General features: G+C 39.3%; 1 protein-coding gene across 1 annotated transcript; it reads left to right on the forward strand.

Moving 5' to 3' along the window:
- Positions 1 to 26,266, forward strand: pdia4 (protein disulfide isomerase family A, member 4). The gene is made up of 10 exons (XM_073054369.1): positions 1 to 270; positions 10,626 to 10,782; positions 11,480 to 11,685; positions 16,120 to 16,258; positions 16,562 to 16,767; positions 17,810 to 17,968; positions 19,360 to 19,511; positions 21,244 to 21,400; positions 22,258 to 22,491; positions 25,592 to 26,266. The coding sequence occupies exons 1-10, from the start codon at positions 192 to 194 to the stop codon at positions 26,005 to 26,007; spliced, it is 1,905 nt and encodes a 634-aa protein (XP_072910470.1). The 5' UTR covers positions 1 to 191; the 3' UTR covers positions 26,008 to 26,266.
- The last annotated feature ends 44 nt before the right edge of the window (positions 26,267 to 26,310 follow it).

The following is a 26,310-nucleotide window of genomic DNA, read 5'->3' on the forward strand; positions in this document are numbered from 1 at the left end:
TAGCACGAGGCGCGGAACGGGACGTGCTGGGAGGGCGAGCGGTGGGGAATTGGGGCGACGAGGCTGGCGTTCGGAGGGAGAGGGCCAGGCTTATCGCGAGATAAAGGGCCCTGTGCGTGACGCAGAGCTCGAGCAGTGGAGCGTATCTGTCGGTGACACACGGGGGTTCTGGCGGCCGCCGGGGGAATTCAATGGAACTGAAGAAAGTGTCGTTGTTGCTACTACTGGCGCAGCTCGCCGTGATCGCGCTGGCCCAGGAGGATATACTGGGTAAGCAGCCCTTGGTGAAGTGCAGCGCTCTGCGGTGCCGCTGCCTTGTGCGGGTTTGGTTAAAAAAAAGCGCTCCGTTAGAGCGGCCACTGTGAGGCATTTTGGTTTCCTTGCCTCGACAGACTATCGGTGCTGGGTTTGGGTTTGCAAAAAGTCCAGGACATAATTTAGAATTCACGCCCCGTATACAAGTAAGAAGCTAGTCTTGGGGGAGGAGCGCAGAATTCTGGAGGTACTGCTTACTTTCTTGCCTTACCATGGACTTTGCACTACTGTCTTGTTTTGCACGATTTTTTCCTTCCTTTATATAATGTCGGAATTTACATGCTTTTGATATGCAAACAAGTTTTTCCTTGCACCTATGCCTCGCTTTGTTTTGTAGACTTGCATTTGGTGGGAGTGCAGTGTCTGTGGGGAGAAGTACAAGGTTAAGTTATGAAGTTGATGACCTTTCATCAAGTAAATCAATGTTACTCTTAAGCTAATATGAACCTATCCAGGGTTTCTTTGCATTTAAAAACTCGAATGTTTTAAGTTGAAAGTGTTTTGTGCTCATTTAAAGTTAATAAAATAACTTGTTTTTAACTTGTGCAGTTGTATTCTGGCAACGCATAGATATCATGATGAAGATGTTTATATTATTTAGACATTTAATTATAACCATAACAATACAAACTTGTTAATGTAAAACTAATCTGGATTTTGGTAAGAGGTTGTTTAGCTTACCAATTCTGCAGGTCAAGAAACCTTACTCATAAGGAGTCTTTGATTCAAGTTCTTCAACTGGCTGTAATATACAATTACTTAAAAATCTATATTCTTTGCACTGCCTTCAGTTTGATATAATCTGTAGATTTAGAAACTGAGTTAATGTTCCATATTCCATAGAAGGCTTGAGGGAGTTATTGTGTTCATAATCAACTATTGAGTAGTTCTTTAAATGTATGTGTGATTGAGAACAATTGCCAAACATTCAACTTTGCTTCTCTTGACTTTGAAGGCTGTAACCTCTTGCAAGGTAATTCTGGGGGTTGACAAAGCACAGCCTAGCCATGATGGGTTGTATTGATCATCTGACTTTTCTAAACGTACATGTAAGAGAAATTGGTTTTTGAAATATTCACCATAATCCAAGAAATTTTTTTAAGATCTCACAAACTTGCAGGATTATCTACCACATGAACATCCAATTTGAGATGTAGGTTACATGGCCCTTTAGGTTAGACTTGCTATTTAATATGGTTGATATGACTAATCTCAATTTAGCTTTTCTATGTACTCAATAATTTTTCACCCCATTTCTTACCAGGTATCGAATATTCCTGCTTCCACTGTTGTTTGGGGAAGTGTTCTAAAGACCCGTTGCGAGAAAGATCATGTCTGGAATAAATGGGTGTCATCTTTAAAGCAATAAACTCTTATTCTATATTGTCAAGCCATCACTTTGCACCTCTTCGCAATCCTGTGTTTCATCCTTCTTGAGGGAAGGATCTTGTTGCACAGTATTCCAGTGGAGGTCTTACCAATGCTGTAATAATGTTCCTAATTTTATATTCAATTCATTTTGCAATAAGTAATTAAGTTATGGTACTTACAGATGGGGCTTCAATGAAGACAGCCAGATCCATCTGTTCTGGATCCTTGCAGTTTTTCACCATTGGATAATACACTTTTATTTTCTAAGCAGAATGGCCACTGCCACATTTTCTCACATTGAATTTGCCAGACTTTCGCCCTCTGTAGCATCATTGTGTCCTCTGCATAATTTACTTTCCTGTTTATCTTTGTGTCATCAGTGCGCTTACCAACCATACTTCTGCCTTCTTCTAAAAGCCACCTTCTCAAGTACTTGCACGAAAGATGTAGGAGCAGAATTTGGTCATTTGGTCTAGTCTGCTCTGCTCTTCCATCATGGCTGATCCATTTTTTCCTCTCTGCCCCACTTTCCTGCCTTCTCCCTATATCCCTTCATGCCCTGACCAATCAAGAATCTTATCAACCTCTGCCTTAAATGTACATAAAGCTTGGCCTCCACAGCTACCCGTGGCAAAGAATTCAACAGATTAACCACTCCCTGGCTAAAGAAATTCCTCCTCATCTCAGTTTTAAAAGGACAGTCCTCAATTCTGAATCTGTGTCCTCTGGTCTTAGACACTCCCACCTTAGGAAACATCCTCTCCAATCCACTCTATCAAGGCTTTTCACCATTCGATAAGGTTTCAATGAGGTCACCTCAATCTTCTGAATTTCAGTGAATACAGGCCCAGAGCCATCAAATGCTCTTCATATGACAAGCCATTCAATCCTGGAATAATTTTTGTGAACCTCCTTTGAACCCTCTCCAGTTTCAGCACGTGCTTTCTAAAATAAGGAGCCCAAAACTGCTTGCGATACTCTCAAGTGATGCCTCAGTGCTTTATAAAGTCTCAGTATTACTTCCTTGCTTCTATATTCTAGCCCTCTTGAAATGAATGCTGACATTGCATTTGCATTCCTCACCACAGACTCAACCTGCAAATTAACTTTTAGGAAATCCTGCACAAGGGCTCCCAAGTCCCTCTGCGCCTCAGTTTTTTGTATTTTCTTTCCATTTAGAAAATATTCAACCCTTTCTTTTCTTCAATCACAGTGCACAACCATACTCTTCTAAACACTGTATTCCATCTGCCATTTCTTTGCCCATTCTCCCAATCTGTGTAAGTCTTTCTGTAGCACCTCTACTTCCTCAAAACCTGCCCCTTTACCTGTATTCATATCATCTGCAAACTTGGCAACAAAGCCATCTATTCTATCATCCAAATCATTGACATATAATGTAAAAAAAAATCTGTCCCAACACAGACCCCTGTGGAACACCACTAGTCACTGGCAGCCAACCAGAAAAGGATCCCTTCACTCCCACTCTTTGCCTACTGCCAATCAGCCAGTGCTTTATCCATGTGAGAATCCTTCCTGTAATACCATAGGGTCATGCCTTATTAAGCAGCCTTGTGAGGCACCTTTTCAAAGGCCATCCAAAAATCCAAATGCACAATTAGAATTAGTAATTCTTGAAAGATCATTAATGCTTCCACGATCTCTACAGCCACTTTTTTCAGAACTCTAGTGTGTACACAACCTGTTCCAGGTGACTTACTACCTTAGATCTTTCAGCTTCCCAAGAACCTTCTCTCTAGTTATGGTAACTTCATGTATTTCATGCCCCCTGACATCTGGAACTTACACCATATTGCTAGTGTCTTCCTCAGTGAAAGCTGGTGCAAAGTTCTTGCTCAGTTCATCTGCCATTTTGTCATTCCCTATTACTACCACTCCAGCATTGTTTTCCAGTGGCCTGATATCAGCTGTTACCTCTTTTACATTTTATGTATCTGAAGAAATTGGGTATCCTCTCTAATATTATTGGCTACCTTGCTTTCATATTCTCTCTACCTTAATGATTTTTTTTAGCTTCCTTCTGTTGGTTTTTAAAAGCTTCCAAATCCTATAACTTTCCACTAAATTTTTGCTCTATTATATGCCCTCTCTGGCTTTTTTATTGGCTTTGACTTCTCGTTAACTACTGTTGTATCATCTTGCTGTTGGATTGCTTCTTCCTCTTTGGGGTGTATATATCCTGTGCCTTTCAAATTGCTTCTGGAAATTCTGACCATTGCTGCTCTGCCATCATCCCAAACAATTCTGGCCAACTCCTCTCTCATGCCTCTGTAGTTCTTTTTACTCCACTGTAATACTAATATCTGACTTTAGCTTCTCAAATTTCAGGGTGAATGCAATCCTGTTATGATCACTTTCCTGAAGGTTTCTTTACCTTGGTAGAATAAGGCCATTTGGTCCATTGAGTCTGCTCCAGTATTCTGGCTGATTTATTATCTGTCTTAACCCCGTTCTCCTGCCTTCTCCCTGTAACCTGTGACACCTTTATTAATCAAGAATCTATCAACCTCCACTTTAAGTACGTACATCCAATGACTTGGCCTCCACAACTGTCTGTGGCAATTAACAGTCACCACCCTCTGGCTAAAGAAATTACTCTTAATCTGTGTTCTAAAAGGCATATCCTATACTGAGGCTGTGCCCTCTGGTCCTAGAGTCCCCACTGTGGAAAATATCTGCTCCATGTCCACTATCTCAGCCTTTCAATCTTTGAGTATCAATAAGATTCTCTCTCTCCCCCCCCCCCCCCCCATTCTTCTAAGCAGGCCAGAGCCATCAAATGCTCCTCGTAAGTTAACCCTTTCATTCCTGGTATCATTCTAGTGAGCCTCCACTGGTCCCCTTGCAACACCAGCACATCTCGAGCACTATGAACACTAGATGACACTCCTGGCATGCATTTTCTATCTCCCATTATAATTTGTAGGCCACATCCTGCTACTGTTTGGCAGTCTGGGCAACTCCCATCAGGGTCTTTTTAGCTTTGCAATTCTTTAGCTTATCCATAATAATTCAACACCTTTTGACCCTATGACACCTCTTTCCTTTTTGATTTGATTTCATTTTTAATCAACAGGAAAGCTGCTTCGCCTTTTGATACCATGTGTATGCTTGAACATTAAGCTCCCGGCTATAATCTTTCAGCTGTGTTTCAGTGGTGTTTACAATATCATACCTGCCAATCTACAACTGTGCTGCAAGTTCATCTGCCTTATTCTGTATACTGCGCACATTCAGATATAATACCTTCACTCGTGTATTCACTTTTTCAATTTTGTTGCATCATGCTCAACCTGTCCATTCCTAACTTTGAGGTCTAAACAACATGTCTCCCCAACCTCTTCACTAACTATTCTGGCACTCTGGTTCCCATTCCCCTGCAACTCGAGCTAAAACCCCACTAGGATACTAGTCTCCCTCCAGTTCAGGTATAAAACCATCCTTTCTGTACAGGTTTCACCTCTGGAAGAGATCCCAATGATCCAAAGATCTTATGCCCTCCTTCCTACACCAGCTCTGTGTATTAAACTGTATAATGTTTCTAGTTCTAGCCTCACTAGTATGTAGTTTGGGTAGCAGTCCTGAGATTACAACCCTGGAGGTCTTCCCTTAAATTAGCACCCAACTCCCTGAACTCCCTATGCAGAACCTCATCACTTATCCTACCCAGGTCATCAGTGCCTACATGGACCACGACTTCTGGCTGTTCGCCCTCACACAAGGATGCTGAGAACTCAATCTGAGATGTCCTGGACCCTGGCATCTGGGAACTTCATTCTCACCCACAGAACCACCTGTCCACTTCCCTAACAATTTCCCTATCACCACAGCATGCCTCTTCTTCCCACTTCCTTTTGAGTCAGAGGCAGGTTCTGTGCAGAGACCCAACCACTGACTTTCCTTTGTTAGGTCATGACTCCTGATGGTATCCAAAGTGATATACCTGTTCTTGAGGGGGGATGGCCACAGGGGGACTCTGCACTGGCTCCTTAATCACTTCCCCTTCCTGACTGTCACCCAGTTTGCTGTGTCCTGCACCTTGGGTATAACTACTTCTCCATCTTACTGTTACCCCTTAAGCCTCCAAATGATCCGGAGTTCATCCAGTTCCAGCTCTAGCTCCTTTATGGGGTTTGTTAGAAGCTGCAGCTGGATGCAGTTCTCACAATTGTAGTGGTCAGTGGTACTGGAGGTCTCCCTGCTTTTCCACATCCCGTAAGAAGAGCATTTCACAATCCTGCCTGGCATCTCTATTGGCCTAGGTGAGGAGATATAAAGAGAAGGAATAAAACTTGAACTTTCCTTTGTTTTCTGAGTGAAGTCTCTGCTGAAGCTTCAAAGAACTAAAGCCTTGTGTCCACTCAGACGATGGCCATTGTGCTTGCCATGCCTTCCTTTAATTTGCCCTCACTAATCAATCCCAAATGCCAATTGGTTGTTTATCAAAGCTTTTATGCTACCGCAACCTGCTCTTACCTTTTATCCTCTTCTCTCCAGACTTCTGATATCTGGATTGGCTGCTGCTCAAAGCTCCATTTCTGAATAGAGAAGTCCAGGATTGAGATGGAAGGACTGGTAATGCATTTCCAAGTGAGGACGCTGTGCAGTTTGAATATGGTGTTCATGTGTACCTGGTTCTTGGTCATAAAAGGTTGTGTACTTGGGTGGTCTTGCCAAAATTGCATGGGAAATAACTGCAGTACATTGGTATCTACTGCAGCCACTGCACTGGTGCAGGTGAAAATGAATGTTTGGTGTGGTTTATGGGGTGCCAGTCAAGTGGGCTATATTGTCTTCAACAGTTGGTAAAATTTTAGAGTACATTATTAAGGATGAAGTTTTGGAGTACTTGTAAGTCAATGAGAAGATGAGGCAAAGTCAGAATGATTTTTTAAGGGAGATCTTGGCAAATCGTACATTGAGGTAAGCAGGTTACAGAATCCTGGGAGTCCTGATTCATTTCTTAAGGTTAACTTGCAGGTTGAGTTGGTGGTAAAGACAAATCAAATACTCTCCAGTGCTTTGAAGTCTGGGAACCTGTATTGTTAAGAACTCGTTTGAGGAATTGATTGTATCTTGTTTATTAAATCAGCAAATTATTTTTTTGGGAACTATGAACTATATTAGTAGCCCCCTTGAATGGAAGTGACAGGGTTTGTGCAGTATAGATTTTGAGATGCTTAAGAGACCTAGGGGTGTGGGGGTTCGGGTTATGGTTAACAAGCAAGGATGTGGGGGGGAAATAAAGGTCAGGCCAGAGTGCTAGCCTCCACTCTGCATTTGAAGGCCAGCAATGGTGGATGTCTGACTATCAGACCAGCATGGATAGGGACTGATTTCACTCCTGCCGCCCCCCCCCCCCCCCCGTGAGTTTTCAGCAGGTTCCAGAATTGGAGTTCTTTGCTGTCAGGAAGAACAAGGTCCAATGACCACCCCCCCCCGGGCACATGCGTCAGTGACACAGTAGTTTGAGACCTGTTCAGCAATTGGTAGGTAGTGAGATAAATGCCAAGGTCTGAAGGTCAATCAAAGTCTCGGCTTGTTGGCCCAAGCCAGAGTTTGTGAATATCTGCAAGTCCGCTGTGGTAGTCGAATGAGAAATGTCTCCGGAGTCTGGTGGAAGCTGAAGACCGTGTGTCCTGGGGTTTGAAACATGTATGTGCACTGGTGTGAGGGTAGAGTGGGGCTTGTTTTGCTTTTTTTTTTGTGTTGGTGCTCTGCCAAGCATTGTGGTCATGCTATGTGAGTGCCAGATGTGTGGAGTATCTTGCAGGTTGTCCCCAGCATATCCTTGGGTGTGTTGTTAACATAAATGACATATTTCAGTATGCTTTAATGTGCATGTAATAAATTTGTATCCTAATACTAAGATCTAGATGAGATCTTTCAGTTAGTCCTGACGAAGGGTCTCGGCCCAAAAAGTCAACTATGCTTCTTGTACATGCTGCCTGGCCTGCTGCGTTCCACCAGTGTTTTGTGTGTGTTGCTTGAGATATTTACCTTGCATAAAACTAAAGATTCCACCTCTTGCATGCTTAGCTCTGACATCTTGCATTCCGGTCTAATAGTGTTTGATTAACACTTGGTGCACTGTCAAATTAAACTTTAAAAGCTTTTCAGAGAATGTCCTGATGAAGAATCTCAACCCGAAATGTTAACTATTCTTTTGCCATGGATGCTGCCTGGCCTGCTGAGCTCTTCCAGCATTTTGTGTGTTGCTTGGATCTCCAACATCTGCAGATTTTCTCTTGTTTAAGAATACTTCTGTGTTTCAAACAGTGGTTTCATACCATGAAGAAAAATGCTTGTCGGAAATCTGAGTTTTTCCACTTGGAGCAAATGCCTTTCTCATTTTTGTCATCAGGTCTTTGACTGTCGGGTTGAATAGCCAACCTCTGTTTCTTTTTTCTATCCTTTATATCATTGCTCTTTCTTCCCAGTTGCAAATTTTGGAGTTCTACAATGGTAATTAATTTTTCCAAAACAGGATACGTTTCTGGTGGATTCCTACAAAACCTAAGAAATCCCGTCAATAATTTCCTTGGGCTTCCCTACAGGGCAAAAATTTGTAGGTTGACCACTTTTGGTTTAGTTCATGCCAATGTTAAAGGATATAAGTGACGACTTGTTCAAATGTAATAGTAGAATAGTTTTAATCGTTGATTAGCAGACATTAAAATAGAGGGAGATGAATGTTGCTAGGCTCCATGATTAGAAAATAATCAAGCCATGCTGTGTAACACTCTTCTTGTAAAGACTTGGGTGGGGGGGGGTGTTGATCCTGATTAGTTAGGAATGAAAATAAAAGCACTAAATACAGTTATACAATACTAATGCTTTGTCATGACTAATGCATTGTACAAGTGATTTGCAGTGTTCAGATTTTTGGTGGGCACCCTATTTGATAAACTAGAAATCCATTGTTACAGTGGTGTTGCAAGAATTGTGTTTTTCCCGGCATTTATACTGAGATCACTTGAGTTTCTAAGTACAGGTTGAGTACCCGTTGTCTGAAGTGCTTGTGGCTGGAAGTGTTTCGGATTCTGGAGTTTTCAGATTTTGATGTGTATAATGAAATGGCTTGGGATTGCCATCATTTCTGACAATTTAAATGCTACCAGTAAGCAGTCTTTGCTTAGATTTGTACTTCAAAGTAAAAATTAATACATACACATATTTTCATATTAATGGTACAGGGTAACAAAGCAGTACAACAGCAATGGGAGAATACCTGAATGAACTGTTGAACAGCAGCAGGCTTTCAATCTTCATCTACGAGGTTTTGATTAAAAGGTTACACTACACTGTAATTGTATTTTACTCATAGGTTTTACGGAAGTTATAAAACCTATCAGCAGTGTAGATAGATACTTTATTCATCCCCATGGGGAAATTCAACTTTTTTTTCCAATGTCCCATACACTTGTTGTAGCAAAACTAATTACATACAATACTTAACTCAGTAAAAAATATGATATGCATCTAAATCACTATCTCAAAAAGCATTAATAATAGCTTTTAAAAAGTTCTTAAGTCCTGGCGGTTGAATTGTAAAGCCTAATGGCATTGGGGAGTATTGACCTCTTCAATCCTGTCTGAAGAGCATTGCATCAATAGTAACCTGTCGCTGAAACTGCTTCTCTGTCTCTGGATGGTGCTATGTAGAGGATGTTCAGAGTTTTCCATAATTGACCGTAGCCTACTCAGCGCCCTTCGCTCAGCTACCGATGTTAAACTCTCCAGCACTTTGCCCACGACAGAGCCCGCCTTCCTTACCAGCTTATTAAGACATGAGGCGTCCCTCTTCTTAATGCTTCCTCCCCAACACGCCACCACAAAGAAGAGGGCGCTCTCCACAACTGACCTATAGAACATCTTCAGCATCTCACTACAGACATTGAATGACGCCAACCTTCTAAGGAAGTACAGTCGACTCTATGCCTTCCTGCACAAGGCATCTGTGTTGGCAGTCCAGTCTAGCTTCTCGTCTAACTGTACTCCCAGATACTTGTAGGTCTTAACCTGCTCCACACATTCTCCATTAATGATCACTGGCTCCATATGAGGCCTAGATCTCCTAAAGTCCACCACCATCTCCTTGGTCTTGATGATATTGAGACGCAGGTAGTTTGAGTTGCACCATATCACAAAGTCCTGTATCAGTTTCCTATACTCCTCCTCCTGTCCATTCCTGACACACCCCACTATGGCCGTGTCATCAGCGAACTTCTGCACATGGCAGGACTCCGAGTTATATTGGAAGTCTGATGTGTACAGGGTGAACAGGACCGGAGAGAGTACGGTTCCCTGCGGCACTCCTGTGCTGCTGACCACCGTGTCAGACCTACAGTCTCCCAACCGCACATACTGAGGTCTATCTGTCAAGTAGACTGTTCTGCTAGATTTTCATCGGTGCCTTAAATTATGCTGTGCCTTAAATTTTTGAAACTAACCTACAGTTCCTATCCACAATTAGCTTCAATTTTCAGTTTGCCATGAATGGTCTTCGTTTGTTTCATAATCAGCATTGTATTAAGCGACATATGTACAGTCTGCTGACAATACAGGATCTGAATCTTTGTTTCGCTTATACAGTGAGTTTTCTGTTTCTCATTGCCTTCTGTTTATCATGTACAAGGTCACTTCCCAAAACTGTCTAGTGCCTAGAGACTTGCATCTCACGTGGGAATCTTCCCAGCATCTTGTGGAATTTTCCATTTGTGACGTCATGTCAGCACTCATAAAAGAAATCTGGATTTTGGAGTTTTTCGGGTTTTGGAATTTCAGATGAGGGGTACGCGACCTATAATTTATTGACTGATTAATCGTGTTAATGTTGCAACTGAACATAAGCACTTTCAGCTAACCTGAGACCAATGACATCATCTTCACAAGGTTTTAATTCTTTTTTCCTCTAGAATCTGATGCGGAAGGGGAAGAGGAGGATGAAGATGATGAGGAAGACGACGATGAGTCAGTCAAAGAAGAAAATGGTGTTTTGATTTTGACAGATGCAAATTATGATTCCTTCATTGCAGACAAAGATACTGTACTGATTGAATTTTATGCCCCTTGGTAAGTGATTTTTTCAATGAAAAATGGTTACTTATTCACAAAAACTATATGGATGGTTGCAATAATGCTGCTCTTTCACCCTCTTATCTTCAAAACAAGCCATTCAGCATGTGTCTGGGCCAGCTCAATTTCTTCATTCCTTTGCATTTTCCACAATCTACTTCCTTTATTACAAGGAGACCAGTTCCATTTCCTCCAATTTTGCTTGGAAGCTGATTATCTGTTTATTTTTGGCTCCAATCTGATAAATCTTAAAACACATGCAGATGATTTTGTAAACGGTGCATCTACTTGTAAAGCCAGGTTCTTGAAATTTTAAACATCATTGTTTTGTGCAGCTATCGGGCTAGATATGTAAGCCCTCAGGTTTGTTTGAGTCCCTTCCAAAGTGTTGCCATTTGTACAGCCTCACAGATTTTCATTTTAATGCATTTTATTGTACTCCATTGGACAGCTAATAAAAATTCAATTAAAGTTTGAAAAATAATTTGGTTTTATATGAATGGACCATGAAATGCAAAGCATGAATGTTTTAAAAGGGAGGGGTGGCAGATTGTTTTTAAACTGCATTTCCATGTAACTTTGAGATGTTTAAATATTGTCAGCTGCTTGGAATGTTTTTATCTGTATATAAAGTGCTGCCTTCTATCTACCAATAGAATCACCTCCTACCCTTGTAAATTCTCTTGATCTGTAGGTGTGAACACTGCAAACAATTTGCTCCAGAATATGAAAAGATTGCAAGTGAGTTAAAAGAAAATGAACCTCCCATTCCAGTTGCCAAAGTTGATGGCACATCACAAACAAGCTTGGGTCAACGATTTGATATTGTTATTTACCCCACATTCAAGATTGTGAAAAATGGGCAAACAGTTAATTATAAAGGATCAGTGAACAAAGAAGGTAAGAACATTTCGTGATCACCTTTGTTTCACTAATGCTTTGCTGATGTCTAACTGAAGTTAACAGCACCTACATGTGGGGTAACCTTGTGCATTAATTCCAGGATTGACCCATTGTTTTATTTGTACAGTTCAGAATTACCTCATTCATTTGACGAAGGAAGGTTAAATTGGTATAATATAGTTCTCAATTGATTAATCTCTTCTAGTTTTTAATGTTGACCACAATTTTTATACTTTTCCAAGCAAAGGCACTGAGTTTTTAATTTGAGCCTCTCCTTTGATGTTGTCAAATCCCAAAATGCCTTCAGCATGCCATTTTGATCCCATGGTTATCTGATCATGTAATGTGTTAGGTATCCCGTAATGGGTTAAAAAGGACCAGCAGAAATGGAAAACACCTTGGAGTCTAGTATTGCTAGTTACTAAAGCTTGTTTATTAGTAACTATGCAATACAGTAATATAAATTCAGATATATCAAACAAGTTAGCAAAGTTCATGCATATATAAGTATGGAAATACATAAAAGTCAAGTTTAGGAGGTAATTCGATACAGTCTTACAATGGTAGTTCACGTCAGTGCTCAGGTTAATTAATGAGAAATGTTTGTAATCCAAAGGCGAATGTTGTGAGCAGGCAATTACGTCAATATTCCACAGTTTCCACGACAGCAATATAAAAGAACAATAGTAGGTTTTATCTCCAAAGTTGTTCCACTCCACACACAAAATATCACTGACAGTGATCTTCAACAAATATTCTTTCAACACAAGTGGTACAACACCTGAATTCAGCTACAGGACTTTTCAAAGTGGTGGCCACAGGATACTCCCAACAGAATCCATGTATGGATTATCACCAACGGTAGTCTTATCACTAAGGGGACCCTCTTCAAAGGAACCACCACCCAGGCAAGGGTCGACACACTGGTAGATTCCACAAGGTTACCCCAAACACACAACATGATAGCCACTTATCCAGTTCCGTGATACACGAAATAACTCCAACAGTGATTTGCCACAGGGGTGCCTGCCTTCAATGAACTACCACACCCAAACAAAGGTAACACGCAAGTGGTATTCACAAAGGTACTCCCCTCACCAGAGAATCCACTCCTGTGGATTAACTACGTGACAGTCACACCTTCGTATTCGAATGGAGCTCACTCACCCTTGTGAGCTACAGAGGAGAGAGTCCAAACAGTGACCTCTTTGTCGCTAGGTTTCTTCTGTTTCAAACCTTCCTCTCCCCTCTGCAAACTTCCTTTAGAAGTCACCGAATGTGATCACAACAAGGGGACCGTCTTCTGTGGTGAAGTTATCAACCCAAGCGAGGGTTGAACACACTAATAACTTCCCACCAGTCACCCCTTTTCCACACGGCGAGAGCCACTGATCGATTCTCCAAAAACCCATCCTTCTGTGGGCACAACAAAGCTCATCCAGTATCCAAAACCATGTGTGTCTCAAACAACCAGCTGACCTTGTATTTATCCAAGCATGCTGAGCACCAACTGTCCATCAAATAATGACACCCTTGTTTACCATGGTGACCCACAAGCTGCTCGTTGCTCTCTAAGCAGGCAGTGTCCTTGTATATTCAGAACAAGCTTTACAGTTCGTATAAACACCATCTCAAGGCAGGCTTAGTCCCTTTCTCTAACAACTCAAACTGTGTCCAAAAGCCAGTCCCATTCTCCCGACATTTTAAAGTGATAGTCCACAGAAAATATGAACCCTAGGGGTACATAACAAATGTAACTCCTACAAACATTGTTCCATATATCTTTTGTGATAGTTGGCACTCTTCAGAGGAATTCCATGTGTGTGTACGTAAAATAAAAAGGTCAAAGTCAATTTTATTATCATACATACATCACCACATACAACCCTGAGATTCTTTTTCCTGTGGGTGTACTTAGCAAATCTATACAATAGTAACTGTAAACAGGATCAATGAAAGATCGAGTATAGAAGACAAGCTGTGCAAATGCAAATATAAATAAATAACCAGAGCACAAAATAAGATAGAGAATTTAAAGTGGGATCAATTGTTCTGGGAACATCTCAGTAGATGAGTGAAGTTATCTTTTGTTGAAGAGCCTGATGGTTGAGGGGTAGTAACTGTTCTTGAACCTGGTGGTGCAAGTAATGAGGCACTGGTGTCTTCTACCTGAAGGCAACTAGCAGTATGGCCTGGTTAGTGGGGATCTTTAAATGCTGCTTTCCTACAACAGCGTTTCATATAGATGTGCTGTATGGTTGGGAGGGCTTTAGCCATGATGTACTGGACAAATCCATTACCTTTTGTAGGATTTTCCACTCAAAGGCATTGATGTTCCCATTCCAGGCTGTAATGCAGCCAGTCATACACTTTCTACTAAACATCTTTAGAAGTTTGTTAAAGTTTGTGATGTCACGCCAAATCTCTGCAGGCTCTTAAGGAAGTAGAGGTGCTGTTGTGCTTTCTTTGCAATTACATTTACATGATGGATCCAGGAATCTGAATCATAGAAATGTTGGATAATATCACAAATGCAGCCATTCCACCCATGTTTATTGGGTCTCCAGCAGAGCTATCCTATTAATATGTGCCTCTTGCTCTTTACCCATGGCTGCTTTTCTATCTAATACACTTTCGATTCTTGTGTAAATACTGCATTCTGCTACTAGAAATGTTCTTTATTTTCTTGGTGTCAAGAAGTGCAGTGGCGCTTCCTAGAACTGGATTGGTGATCCTCAATCATGTTCCAAGTTTTACCATGGCAGTAGAAAATTGAATTGTTTAAAAAAAAACACAATCTGAATTGTTAATTTTTACATGGGTGCTCTTGTTGATCCTGCAAAGATATCCTGAATATTTTGGGATATATCTAAATTTTTTGTGTGTCAAACAACCAGCTATCATACTCAAATTAGATCTTCCCACAAATGCTCTGGATTTTTAGTCTGATTCTAGAATGTGACTGATCTCCAAGCAGGACAGATTTTCAGAAGGATATTTTATTAGAAAGGAGTGACCACTGAACTTCTCATTGACTTTGGGCTGCTTGAAGTCTTGTCACACCGGGTCAAATGTGAACGTAGTGATTACCATCTGCTACCTTTTCATCACTAATGAATCTGTACTTATCTACACTGAACAGCACATAAGACATGGGAAGTCTTCAGAGTATGTTCCAGGTCAGACTCATGGTGGTCATTTCTACCAGGAATGTCCTGTATTGATCTTTTTCCATAGGTGAAAAGGATAAAATAAAATGAATTATCTGCTAGCTCACTATTCCGTCATAGACTCAATCTGACAGCTTTGTTCTTTAGGAGTTGGTTAGCTGGGTGATCAGTGTTCTCCTAGTGACATCTTCTGTATCTATTCCACTTGCATTGTTTCTTCTAAACATTGCCCAACATGGAATACTGATTCAGTAGTTAAGTGAGCAGGTGGTAATTGGTTGATAAAATGTTTAGGGGACTTGGAGGTTTGTATTTAAAAAATGGGGATCCCCAAATCTACCCACCTGTTTACCATGAACCGCTTTTAGATTTCTATACTGCCTGTGGTACATTCTACCTGGGAATTGTGATGCTCTGAGGGAAAAATGGGTATGACTGTTGAGCTATTTTACTTGGCAATGGACTTAACTCATTAAACCATCTCCTAGAAATGTGTGGAAGATTTTGCAAGGGCTGGGAGTGACTGACTCTGAGTTTGTATACTGCTTGCATCATACACTAGGGTGCTCTCTTTAGTTACCTGATGAGGTAACCATAGCCTTTGGCCAGGAGCAGATGTTGTCAGGTGGTGCCCAACCTTCATAGTGTTTCAACCTTTAACCACTACATTCTTCAGCTGGTGGGTCTGCAGTGATGGCCAGGTCACTGCCCGTCTGCTCCTGACTTCCAGCTCAACTCCTCTTCCCTGCTCCATATCCAATAAGAGGCTCTTTTTGCTTCTTCCCCCCCCCCCCACATCCTGTGAGCTACTTAGTTCTTGCTCTTTTCATCAAGGCCCAGCACACCGCATCCTCCATGCTGACCTGGCTGGGAACCCTCTGCAGCCAATCATCATTGATTTTAAGCATCAACTACTAGGGTTTTTTCATCTCAACTTTTAAAATATTCTTTGTGTATATGAGCCATCCTTTTGGTACACTTTTAGTGCTTTATTATTCATGCATGAAGTATAGTGTACGTGAATATTATTGAACAGCAATGTTAAATGAGGGACATTTTTAAAACACCTTTATGTGAGCATTTAAGTATTTTTGAAATTTACATTATTCAGTTGCAGAATCAGCTAAAAAAATTGCCTCTAAATTTCTGAATAATTGAATTCCATTCCAATTATTTCAGACCAGTAAATTAATACCTTTTAAACAACTGTCTAGTTTCATTTTTAAAATACTCAGTTCTGATATTCTCTATTTTTAAATAGAACTTTTATCTAAAGTGAAAGAAGTTGCTTCCCCTGACTGGGTTCCTCCACCTGATGCAGCCATCACCTTGACAGATGAAAACTTTGAAGATATTGTGAATGATGCTGAAATCATCCTAGTTGAGTTTTATGCTCCATGGTAGGCACTGTAACTTTAAAATCATTTTATGTAGACTGGAAAATCTATGTAAGGCAAGGAATTGGAAATGCTTTGTGATATATTTTGAATATATACTGTTTTTACTGTATACATTAGCAGTAATCATGGAGACTTCAGTCTGCTTATATTTGACTGGATATCATTGATAGAACCAGCATTTATTGCCTACCCCTGATGCCTTTGAAGGTGGTGTCTCAAAACTTAGAACTTGTGTAGTCCTGTGATTGTAGAGTCATTTTACAATAGTCACATGCTAATTAAGTTCACTACTTTTTGTTACAGGTGTGGACACTGTAAAAAGCTTGCTCCACAATATGAGGAGGCTGCTGAGGAACTGAGCAAGCGTCCTGTGCCTATTCCTCTTGCTAAAGTGGATGCTACTGCTGAAACAAAGCTTGCTAATAAATACCAGGTCACTGGCTATCCTACTCTGAAAATCTTCCGCAAGGGTAAACCATTTGAGTATAATGGACCAAGGGATGCACATGGTAATACATCTTTCCTCTTTAGTAGTATTTTATGACTTGTAAAATACAAAATGTATATATGACTATATTGATTTATCTTTACGATCTGTGTAAAACACTTTGAGTTTGCATCTTAATGTATGAAAGGTGTTTTATAAGCTGTTATAACTTATCAGTAGCTGAATTTAGAGTAGCTAGAGGTTACTGGCCAGGATTAATTGTTACTGTTGTGAATAGACCGAAGTTTGAAATATGACAGCACTAATTTAGTTGTTGATTCCTCTTTGAGCTTGTTTTTTAAATAAATAAATCGTAGAACAAATTAGTTTGATTTGCTTTCAGGCTATATAGAAGCTGTACAAAGAAAAACGTGAAGTGAAATGAGGCAAGAAAAGAGTACATAATACATTTCCCTAAAACAATGTGTGGAAGTTCTGATAGGAAAAAAATGGATGTTATCAGAAGACAAAAGATAATGTATGGCATGGAAATGCCATGTCTTCGGGATTGTGCTTTCAGCTATAAACTGACTAGGGTTTGATGAGAAATAAAAGGAACTTCACAGTATATTTGTTAGATATAAATTATATTATGCTCCAAAACTAACTAGTTCATTATTTTAATTCTAAATTAGATGGGTATCTTTGATTTGGGCAATACCAAAATTGGCTATAATTCTATCGAGTGGGACTTAACTATACACACAAAATGCTAGAGGAACTCAGCAGGCCAGGCAGCATCTATGGAAAAGAATACAGTCAATGTTTTGGGCCAAAACCCTTCCGAGGGACTTGGCTATTGAGTTGCCCAAAGATAAAACATAGGATTTGGGATCTATCATATGTTCCCTTAACTTAAATCCCTATCCTTGCTTTTCTGGGATCACATGCATATATTTGGCAAGATTTTTCTGTTTTTGGGAGTTTTAAATTCTGCTGCTGCAAAACGATCTCCAAGGAAAGACTGAGAGACAGTACAATGCATAATTTTGGTGCTGTATATTTTCAAGAAGGTGTAGGTATTAACATTCAAATAAAATGGTGTTTTATCTTTTCAAATGCAGGCATTATTGAACATATGATTGAACAAGCGGGCCCACCTTCCAAACAGATACAAGTTGTCAAGCAAGTTGAGGAATTCCTTAAGGATGGTGATGATGTTATAATTGTGGGAATTTTTAATAGTGAACAAGATCCAGCATATACCATCTATCAAGATGCTTGTAAGTAATTTGAAGTTCTGTAGAACTATTTATTGGAGTATGCTGAGTTTAGAACATGGAAGAAATACGCTGGTCAAATGGCATGTAGGTAGTGAAATTTAATGGTTCAGGTTGGCTTTTTGTTAGAACTGACAGTGTTTTAGTTATTTAAGGTGAAAGTTTACTTAAATATCCCCCGAAACCAAATCTTCTAAAGGACAGTAAGGTGAAGAATTTAAAATAATGCACATAATGCTGGAGGAACTCAAGTGGTCTGCCAATATCTATTGAGGGGAATAAATAATTTACACTTCAGGCTGAGACCCTTATTCTGACTTGAGGTGGAGATTTTTTTTTTGAAACCCAGCTGCATGATACAATTTAAAATGAAAATAGTGTTGGTGAGGATTGGTAGGTTCTAGTAGCAAGGACATTGGTGGAGATGTGAAGGGAATTTCAGAGAAATTAGTCCTTCAGATGAGGTTTTATTGGGATCTTGAAGTATAATATCAGTTGTTTCATTAGTGTCTGCTAGTGACAAGAAGCAAATTTGAAATGCTATGGGCTCTTATTATTTTTGTTTGCTTTTCTCAGGTGCTTAAATACAGTATCTTAAATCAGCCAGGTGTTTGAATCAGATTTGCATTTTCTGAAGTTTGGAAGTGAGTTGGAATAAAGGGCTATGTAAATATTAAGCAATGAATTGTCATCAGAATTTTTTTTTTAATGGCAGATGTAGTACTGGTGTTTTATGTCCCAGTAATTTCTGCTAGTTTAGTTTATGAATTCCAGAATTCCATCAGCTACCTGTATGTATCAACTAAGATAATGACTTCATGTCCAAGGAACCTTTTCTTACGAATCCTTCTACTGTTAATAGACCTCCCCCTGTACAGAGGATAATTATCGCTGTTTTTACCAAATACTACACTTCCTTTATTTGAAACCATTTTTTTAATGATCTAGCTTTATCCTATGATTAGATCCAATGATTCAACATATGGTCCATTTAATGATTATAATTTATCCTGAAACTTGTTCTTTTGCTTAAGGCAATTTCATCAATGGTCTGAGGTTCCGCTTGGTCCTAAAGTCCACCACACTGAGACGGGTTAAATAAGGGACTGGAGCATCCACGGTTTTTGTTATCCTCAAGGGGTCCCGAAACCAATCCCTCGCAGATAAAGAGGGCCGACTGTACATTCTTCACTTTCAGTGGCAATATATAGGAGTTAATGATGGTCATAAGTAGCAGTTTTCTTTTGTTATTCAAAAAAAAGTAATGCCTACCAAAAAGGTGTCAATGATGACCATAGTGGGTTTTTCCTAAAGAAATTCATAAAGAAATCTTGAAAGTTATTTGCAATGTATATTTTAAGTACTCAAGAATAACCTAAAGCTTCTCTTTTTAGGTAATTCCATCCGTGAAGACTACAGATTACATCATACCTTCAGCAGTGAAATACAAAATTTCTTGGAAGTATCATCTGGGCAGCTAGTAGTAATGCAGCCTAAGAAGTTTAATTCGCAGTATGAACCGAAAATGCATACTTTGACTATTACGGTAAATGGTTCCTTGATTGTAATAAGCTGTTGTACATGCATGAGTCTGATTCTAGATATTAACTTTGGTCTTCCAAACTTATCACCACTTTCTGGCAAGGCAAACTTAAATCTATCTATATATTACTAAAACTCTCATGCTCTGTCTGTTTGTGACCTCCAATTAGCGCAAACTGTGAATTACATCGGCACTTTTTTTGGCTAAGTCAACTTAAAATGCACTAACTTACGGAATGCAGGCAAGGTTCGGGGTTATATATTCGTATAAAATAGCTCATTCGCAAAAAATCAACAGGCTGGGTTTGACCCGAGAGCCGATCCACCATCATGGAAATCAGGACGTGACACCACGACGCATGCGCACGGCACACCAACCGGAGCAAATGGGCAGAGCAGTGCTATTTTGAGCAGTCACATATCAGCATGTGCAGGATTGGGACAGATCTAACTGCCACCCATCAATGAGATCGTTAAATCTTAATTCTAATGATGGACTTCTCTTTCAATATTTTTGTTAGTTTCTGTATAAAGGAATACACAGTACAGGAAGATATAAGTCAAAACAAAAAGTATCAAATATATTGTATTAAAAATAGTTTCAATCACTAAAACCTATTCATAAAAATTAAATTGTAACATTGAAATATAAAAAATTTGGTATACAGGAAAAAAATCTAAACCCACTACCAAAGTCAGAGCTGATGGGAAAAGCAAGAAAGAGGAAAACTCTTATCATATAATAAAATATATTATTAGCCACCATCTGTACTTTTACAATGAATCAAAGGTTCTGAAAACTGTAATGACATACTTTAAGACACCCATAAAAACCCTTTGCTGCAGTCAAGGGACAGCGGTGACTATATCACGTCCATTTAGGAGAGCGCCAACCACATCATCAAGAATAATCAGCATCCTTTGGTATTACTGCTTCATATCTTCTTTCCAGCATTAGGGTTTTTAAAAAAAAAAAGTCAGCCTAATTATGCCACATGGAAAGAGAAGAGGGTCATTATGGTCGAGATGATGCCAGACGTTGTCGGGAAGCGACAAGAAGAGGGAGAGAACAAGAATTGGACTCCAGGGTCAAAGAGTCAGGACAAAAAAGATGAGAGAAGAAGAGACAGAGGAGGAGAGACATGCACATCTCCAGAATGACAACGAGAGGCACAAGGGTGGCAGATCAACTAGAAGTGATCCCATCAAAAGTGTCCTTCGTTAAAGGAGGAGCTATATTTGCCTTGCTACGCGTCCTCCTTTAATAAACTGAGGTCTTCAATTTCCAAAGCAAAGCGATACCAATAGCATTCAGGAAAATTTAATGTTCATTCTGTTCACATCAGACTGCACTACACTTCTCTCAAGGGTGCTTCAACGGGTCACCCCGTTGTTTAGTATCACCTATGCATTGGTCTCTTACTGCTCTGCTTTCCCTTTACAACTAGAATGCATCTAACTGAAATTATGTGCTTACATAATATTGAGTTAAATATATAAGCAAACATTAACAGTAAAACACTTGACATGCTGTGTTCTTTTAACTGAGAAAAATGTGGTTGATCATATGGCGATTCTGGTCTAACTGCTTTTTGATCAGAAAGCTTAGCCATCAATGATTGCTTTGGGCACTGTTCTCCAAGGTGACATGCCTCACCTAAATTCTTTTTAAAACTTTTATTTGAAATGTTTTCCTAACTGGTTTGTGTTTCTGAAACAAACCCTTGTTATTTCAGGAAAGTATGTCCCATTCTGATGTCACGGATTTTATTACAAAAAACAATGTGCCTTTAGTTGGACATCGCAAGCAGAGCAATGATGCAAAAAGATACAGCAAGCGCCCATTGGTTGTGGTGTACTATGGAGTGGACTTCAGTTTTGATTATCGAGTGGGTGAGTACAGGCATGCAATTTACAATTAGATGAATACTCAGTAGATTCTTGATGAAACTATGTGCCCTAAATATGTCAAGATGTGAAAACTATTGGTCATGTTACTCTACAGAGGTAGTGGAACAGGTTGGGGGTTGGGGTGATGGGAAGAAATAGAGATGACTTGGGTAAAATGTTTAGACTGCAAACCAGAATATTCAGTCGGCAATAAAACTCATTATTGATACATTGGTGGCTTGCCATTAATTCACCACGGGCTGTGGTTTCAGCAGCTTCCTCTAAGAGTCAAGAGCTATTGGTTGAACGGGCCTGAATTTAAATTGTAAGTGTCCCTTGATTTAAAAAAAAGCCCTTGAAACCCTTATTTTGAGAACTCAATGAATTTTCAGTGGTGCACTAAAACTACTATTATTCTTTGTTTTTTTTAAAAACACTCTAAATGCAAATAATTTAAGTTCTTAAGCTGAAATTATTTGTATTTTCATTCAAAGCATGAAAGCATTTTTGTCTCTAACCTCCTCTTCCTCTGCCCCCCCCCCAACCACCTTTTGATATTGTCGCTGCATTCTTTTGCACACCCCTACAATGAAAGTAGGGTCTCCGTTTTGCAGTGTTTATCTACATTGAGTACTTGCTGTCCCTACTCTTCTGGTAACACTACTACATCAGTACTGGCACCCTTGTTCTAACATTAAGTTTTGTTTCCTCATTGCACCAGTATGAAAGGTGCTATAAGGTTGTCACTGCCAGTAAATTTAGCTGCTTATTTAGTGCTGCATAAATTATGTAAATATTTGTAAGGATTTTGTACAACCTGCATATTAACTGCTTAATTCTATTGTTCGTTCTTCTGCTAGCTACACAATTTTGGAGGAAAAAGGTATTGGAAGTCGCAAAGGATTTCCCAGAATATACTTTTGCAATTGCTGATGAAGAGGACTATTCAACAGAACTAAATGATTTAGGTCTTGGAGACAGTGGTGAAGAAGTGAATGTTGCAATTCTGGATGTAGGTGGCAAGAAATATGCAATGGAACCTGAAGAATTTGATTCAGATGTACTGAGAGAATTTGTAATCTCCTTTAAAAAAGGTATAGTATCTTAAGTATGACTCCAAAGGAAATTGCAGATGACTTAGTTAAGGCATTCTTTGGATTGAGAGTACTATATGCCTTTATCTATTTTTTCAAATTTGCACTTTCAACAAACTAAATTTTAATAGCATGGGTAGGGAAACTTGGAGAACTTTATCGAGATAGAATAAAGTAAGTTTTTGTCATTGATTCTGTAAAGTTTATAAAGTAGACAGTGTCTTTACATTTAGATCATTAATGCACTTCTAATACTCATTTTGTATTTTACAAGAATATTCATGTGCATCATTTATCTGCACTCTTGTAGAGGTTTGTAAGTGCATCTTGGGCTTCATTACTAGCCTATTAAGATCTATGGTTGGTCATTGCCAACTTAATGGATTAGTAGTATCCACCAAGGTTCATGTGGTTGGACACTGTTCAGTTGCCTTAATCTCTGCCAATCATGAAAATCAATTAAATATCTTAAATTTATGAATTAGACTGTTGCTGCCATTAAGGATGGTATCAGCAGAGAAATCAAAAGAGAAAATCAGTGTGAACTGTCATGCTCAAGTCTGATGGCCTTTAAGAGCTGATTAGGATATCATGATATAAAGAGTATACAAGATCATGAACTTGAACTTCTAGGAGATAGGTTCTCTCAGAATCCTTTGTATGCATATTTCAGGTACAGTCGGACTTTAAAATGTGCACTTCATTTAAAAAATCTTTCATTCTTGAATCTGTCACTTGTCTCTTTAACTATGTGTATCAGTTGGTCACGTGTACTTGAGTCCTTTCCTAAATCCTGAAGGATAAATTTCTTCTTTAATCCTACCTAAATTGAAAATGGCAATGAATTGAACAGCCATTGATTGTCACAAGTCTGACTAGAAGATTTTGCAAATGACAAACCTGAGTTTATTCTCGTGACTTACTGTGATTATTCCAATAGCTTCATGTAATAGCTGACACTAAAACTTCAGTATCTCCCCTAAAGTTGCAAAAATAGCTGTGTATTTAAATCTATTTCAGTAGACAATCAATGATGAAGACCAACCCATCCGTATGCCCCCCCCAAGCCTTCTAAATTCCAGCAAGTACAGACCCAGAGCTATCAAATATTCCTCGTATGGTAAACCCTTTCATTCCAGGAATCGTGCTTGTGAACCTCCTGAACTCTTTCCAATGCCAGTACAAGTTTTCTTGGATGAGCCCAAAACTATTCACAATACTCAAGGTGAGGCCTCACCAGTGCCTTATAAAACCTCAGCATCACATCCCTGCTCTTGTATTCTAGACTGCTTTGAAATGAATGTGAACATTGAATTTGACTTCCTCACCACTGACTCTACCTGCAAGTTAGCCTTTAGGATAGTCCTGCAGTCCAGACAACATTCTGAAAAGATATATATCCACTAGCTTAATCAAGTCCTTCCTATAGTATGGTGACTATAACTGACCAATATTCTAGGTGTCCCATCTCTTTACCCAAGGCAAGCATGCCAGACACTACCTTCACCAATTTGTCTACTTGTGTCACCACTTTCAGGGAACTCAGTCTCTGTTCTACATCATTTGCCAGGATTCTGTCATTAACTGTCTGTCTTGCCCTGGTTTAGCTTCCCAAATGCATCACTCTGCACTTGTCTCATTTAAATTCCATCTGCTATTTCTCTGTTCATTTCCCAGATACAACCTGAAACAACCTTCACTGTCTGTCACATTATGTCAGTGCAAGCTTGCTGATTATGTTGCTTTCTCATCTAAACTATTTGCATATGACAAGGGGACCTGGTGTTGATCCTGGCAGCGCTACTGATTACAGCATCTAATAAGAAAAACAAAACACTCCACTATCACCAACTAAGTCTTTCCATCAAGCTAATTTGGAATCCAGTTAGGTCAATCACTTTGCTTACCTTGTAGCTGAAGTTTGTATTTGTCCTTAACTTTCCACTGTATGTCCGATCAAATAACTTGAATCTTTAGACCACCCTGGCCTTGAATGTGAAAATGTAACTACATGCCCTTGTCTTTATCAGCCTCGTATATGACTACAATTCAATAGCTCTCACTAAAGATTTACACTTTTTCATCAGTTAATCGTTAAATCTGTTGTACAAATAGGGTAACTGGAGAAGTTGTACCATACTTGAGAAAATTTAGTATAGAAGGCCATTTGGCTCATTGTCCATGCTGCAACCACGTTCTTGTCCCTTTCCAACATACTTATTACTTGTAACCTTTCACATGCCCATTAATTCTCTCAATTAATTCTATTAACCAGCTGTTAGGAGTAATTTACAGTGGACAAATTAAGTGAAAAAAAAGTTGAATTTCCCCATGGGGATGAATAAAGTATCTATCTATCAAATAATCTACCAGTTTGTCTTTGGGATCTGAGTAGAAACATAACATCAGTGTGGTCACCGGCAAACTACAGACTCCACAGCACTAGATGTCAAGATCAAAGCTCGAGTAGTTGGAATAGTGGTGCAGCAGCTGGGCTGCTTGCTGCCTCAGTGATGTCTGCGTGGGCCAAAAGTGGTTATTTGTTACAGAAGTGGATATTTGGCTATTATGCAAAGAAATCTGGGGCTTTTAAATTCTAAACTTTTCCTTGAGCTGTACAGGTTTCACTGCAGCTGTAATCTAACATTTCCAGAAACTTTTGGGGATGAATCCAGACTTGGTGGGCCAGTGTCACCAATTGGTAGAGGCAATTCCACAGGTTCAAGGGGAAAAACAATTAAACTAACAAACATGTTAGTTTCTCCAATATTTTCTTAGGCTCCATGACTTTATTTTTTTAAACCCATTGGTTTCTCAGACATTTTGAAAGTCAATTACGTGTGAAAGTCATAAGACTATCTTGCTTACTTACCTGACTTTTTGCTGCTGATTTAGCTGGACTAAAGTTTATCCTTGGTGATAGGCTATGGTTCTGATTTTTGCTGCTTTTTGAGTGACTTGAAACCCACTGTAAAGCTGGATTTTGTCACTTATCTTCTATAATGAAAATATTTTGGCTTCTATTTTTGAAGCACCTTTTTGTTTTTATATACTAAAGGAACTTTTTTTAAAAGAACCTAATCATTTTTTTTCCTTTCAGGTAAATTAAAGCCTGTTATTAAGTCACAACCAATCCCAAAGAGTAATAAAGGACCAGTAAAAATTGTAGTGGGCAAGACATTTGATGAAATAGTTATGAACAAAAAGAAAGACGTGCTAATAGAATTCTATGCACCTTGGTGTGGGCACTGCAAAAAATTGGAACCTGTGTACTTGGAACTTGGTAAAAAATACAAAAATGAAGAGAACCTGATCATTGCAAAGATGGATGCAACAGCGAATGACGTTCCAAGTGTTAAGTACAAAACTGAAGGCTTCCCTACTATTTACTTTGCACCAAGCAACAATAAAGAGAATCCTATTCAGTATGACAAGGGACAAAGAGATCTTGACTCTTTGAGCAAATTTGTGGAAGAACATGCAACCAAGCTCTCAAAAAGCAAGGATGAGCTATAAGAATTCTGTAGTACTTTATCCAGTTTCGAGGGAACATTGAAAGGACATCAAACTTCCAACAATGCAGTTTGGGAATTAACTCTCAATTCCTTAGAACGATCACTGACAATAGATTTAAACCCTGCCTGCAAGAGATTTGTTACAACCAATGTAATCAAAAGTATTTGCTGAGGATGTGTAAAATCACAATTATGAAGTTTGTATGGTTTGTCATCTTTATATTTTGGTAAAAAATCGTAAATAAAGATAATCCAAGGAATATTGTTTTTGAATATTTTTTACTAGTCCTTTTAATCTCCTTTC

This window comes from Hemitrygon akajei, chromosome 8 (genome assembly GCF_048418815.1).
Source record: "Hemitrygon akajei chromosome 8, sHemAka1.3, whole genome shotgun sequence".
NCBI lineage: Eukaryota > Metazoa > Chordata > Chondrichthyes > Myliobatiformes > Dasyatidae > Hemitrygon > Hemitrygon akajei.

What these genes read in the sequence shown, in the direction of transcription:
- pdia4 (XM_073054369.1), top strand. Translation starts at nt 192, where the DNA reads ATGGAACTGAAGAAAGTGTCGTTGTTGCTACTACTGGCGCAGCTCGCC. An exon ending in GTTGAGTTTTATGCTCCATG is followed by an intron (nt 16,259 to 16,561) that starts GTAGGCACTGTA and finishes TTTTTGTTACAG; the next exon opens with GTGTGGACACTGTAAAAAGC. An exon ending in TGTAATCTCCTTTAAAAAAG is followed by an intron (nt 22,492 to 25,591) that starts GTATAGTATCTT and finishes TTTTCCTTTCAG; the next exon opens with GTAAATTAAAGCCTGTTATT.